At 41.1% G+C, this 1,868-nt stretch overlaps 1 protein-coding gene across 1 annotated transcript; it reads right to left on the bottom strand.

The window, feature by feature from the left end:
- Nucleotides 1-205: 205 nt before the first annotated feature.
- Nucleotides 206-1,868, bottom strand: rtbdn (retbindin). The gene has a single exon (XM_033326084.1). The coding sequence runs from the start codon at nt 1,534-1,536 to the stop codon at nt 1,180-1,182; it is 357 nt and encodes a 118-aa protein (XP_033181975.1). The 5' UTR covers nt 1,537-1,868; the 3' UTR covers nt 206-1,179.

Here is a 1,868-nt window from a genome sequence, read left to right as displayed (position 1 = left end):
TGGAAAGAATCAGCAAACTAACACTAAACTCCAGTAGCTGCTGAGGACGAATTTGATATTTGTGCAATAATGACTCTTATTATTAATATACAGTATTGAGTAATGGTCTCACCTTATTTTATACCAAACAAAACCCACCATAAGGTTTTATAAAGCATCATTTGTTCGGCAGCTTTGTGGTTCTACAGACTAATCCGACTCCCACTGACCTTTAATAATGTCGTCTTTATTGAGAACATTAACAAAAGCACAGAAACACTCATTTCAGCGAGTTTACCAGACATCAAACAAACCGGTTTCTTCTTTTTACAAAACATTTACATCTAACTGGACCTTACGCTAGAAATAAATGACGTAATTATAAAAGAAACATCCACATAGTTGGTGTGTGATCAAACTACCAGAGGGACCTTATCTGGAGGAAACGCTGCCTCAACAGATTTACTCCACTGGGCAAGTTTTGTTTCTGAATATTAAACCTTCCCTCATGTATTAAGCAAACCTCTCTCACACCAGATCCCTTAGGTCCAGGACATAATACGTGTTAGAAAGTCTAAGTTACATTCATTATTATCTGCATGACATGTAGACTGCACGATTCAGCATCACAACGGTAAGATCTGCACTTAACATCTGACTAATGCACAGATGAAGGGAGATGAGTGAAAGGAGAAGCTGGATAGTGAAGTACTATGAAGGTACATGATGTAAATACAGTTAATAAACATAGTTAGTGACGTTTGATTCATGCAGAGGTGTTAGACCTGTAGGAGTTTTCGTTTCCTGTGTGATTTCTCACACGTCATATTATAATCTTGATTTGTATATTTGAACCTTATCAAGCATAGAAATCACCTTGTTAGGCAGCAGTGAAGAGATTTGCGCAACCATTCTGTGAAATGATAGATAAAGTTAAGTAATGGTCTCATTGTTGAAGCCCTTTGAAAGAATCTTAGAATGAACAGTTTTTGTTTTGAACTCCTGGTTATTAAGAGTTTTTATTCACAGAACTAATCCATGTTCATGTTGTTACTTTTGAAAAAACAAAGATTAGAATGTGATGATAATGATAACGAGAGCTTAGGTGTGCTAAGGTTAGTTAGCGGAGAAAGATTACATCTCCATTTCATGAGACAGATGTCGTATATCAGCTCTAAGGTGACTATCTATCGACCCGCTCTACAAGCCGCTCCCACTCCCCTCCATGTCGTCCAGAATCACTGAGCGTTTACGCAGCACCGAGTTTCCCTTCCTGCTGCTCTTGGCCTGCAGGGGCAGCTTGGTCTGGCATGGGGCCCGGTACTGAGGCAGGCCGGTTTTGGTGGTGTCCAGCTCGTCTGGGTTGTCCTGCTGGGCCCTGAGGGCGGCGATCACGTCCTTGTCCGATGGACTGAGGGTCAGGCAGCCGCAGGGACGACTGACGCCGCCCTCCGCCCCAATCTCTCCGGCTTCTCCTACGTCCTCCGGTTCATCCTCCACCGTCATGAAGGCGTCACCCCACAGGCTCTCGCAGAGATCTCTGCCATGCTGGTACATCTAAACACAGAGAGAGAGATTACTTCAGTAGAAGTAGTAAAAAAATCACTCAACAATTCAGAACTCTTGAGTAAAAATACAAGAAAGTTTCTTCAATTGAAACAGAAACGATTTAAGACCACAACTGTGAAGATTTACTGCAAATACATCGAGTAGATGTTGAAAAACCTTGAACTGCTGGTAGAATTAGACACATCAGTAAGATTCATCCTCTGGGAACCATGAATAGAGTGCAAAAACCACATGCAAAAAGATGAAGAAACTATTATTGACCTCATGCAAATCTCTGATTGTTGCTGTTACATCTTAAAACCACAGAACTTTACTATAAA

This window comes from Anabas testudineus, chromosome 8, assembly GCF_900324465.2.
Source record: "Anabas testudineus chromosome 8, fAnaTes1.2, whole genome shotgun sequence".
In the NCBI taxonomy this organism is placed as follows: domain Eukaryota; kingdom Metazoa; phylum Chordata; class Actinopteri; order Anabantiformes; family Anabantidae; genus Anabas; species Anabas testudineus.
Note: the sequence above shows the minus strand (reverse complement) of the source record. Positions and strands in the feature narration are given on the sequence as shown.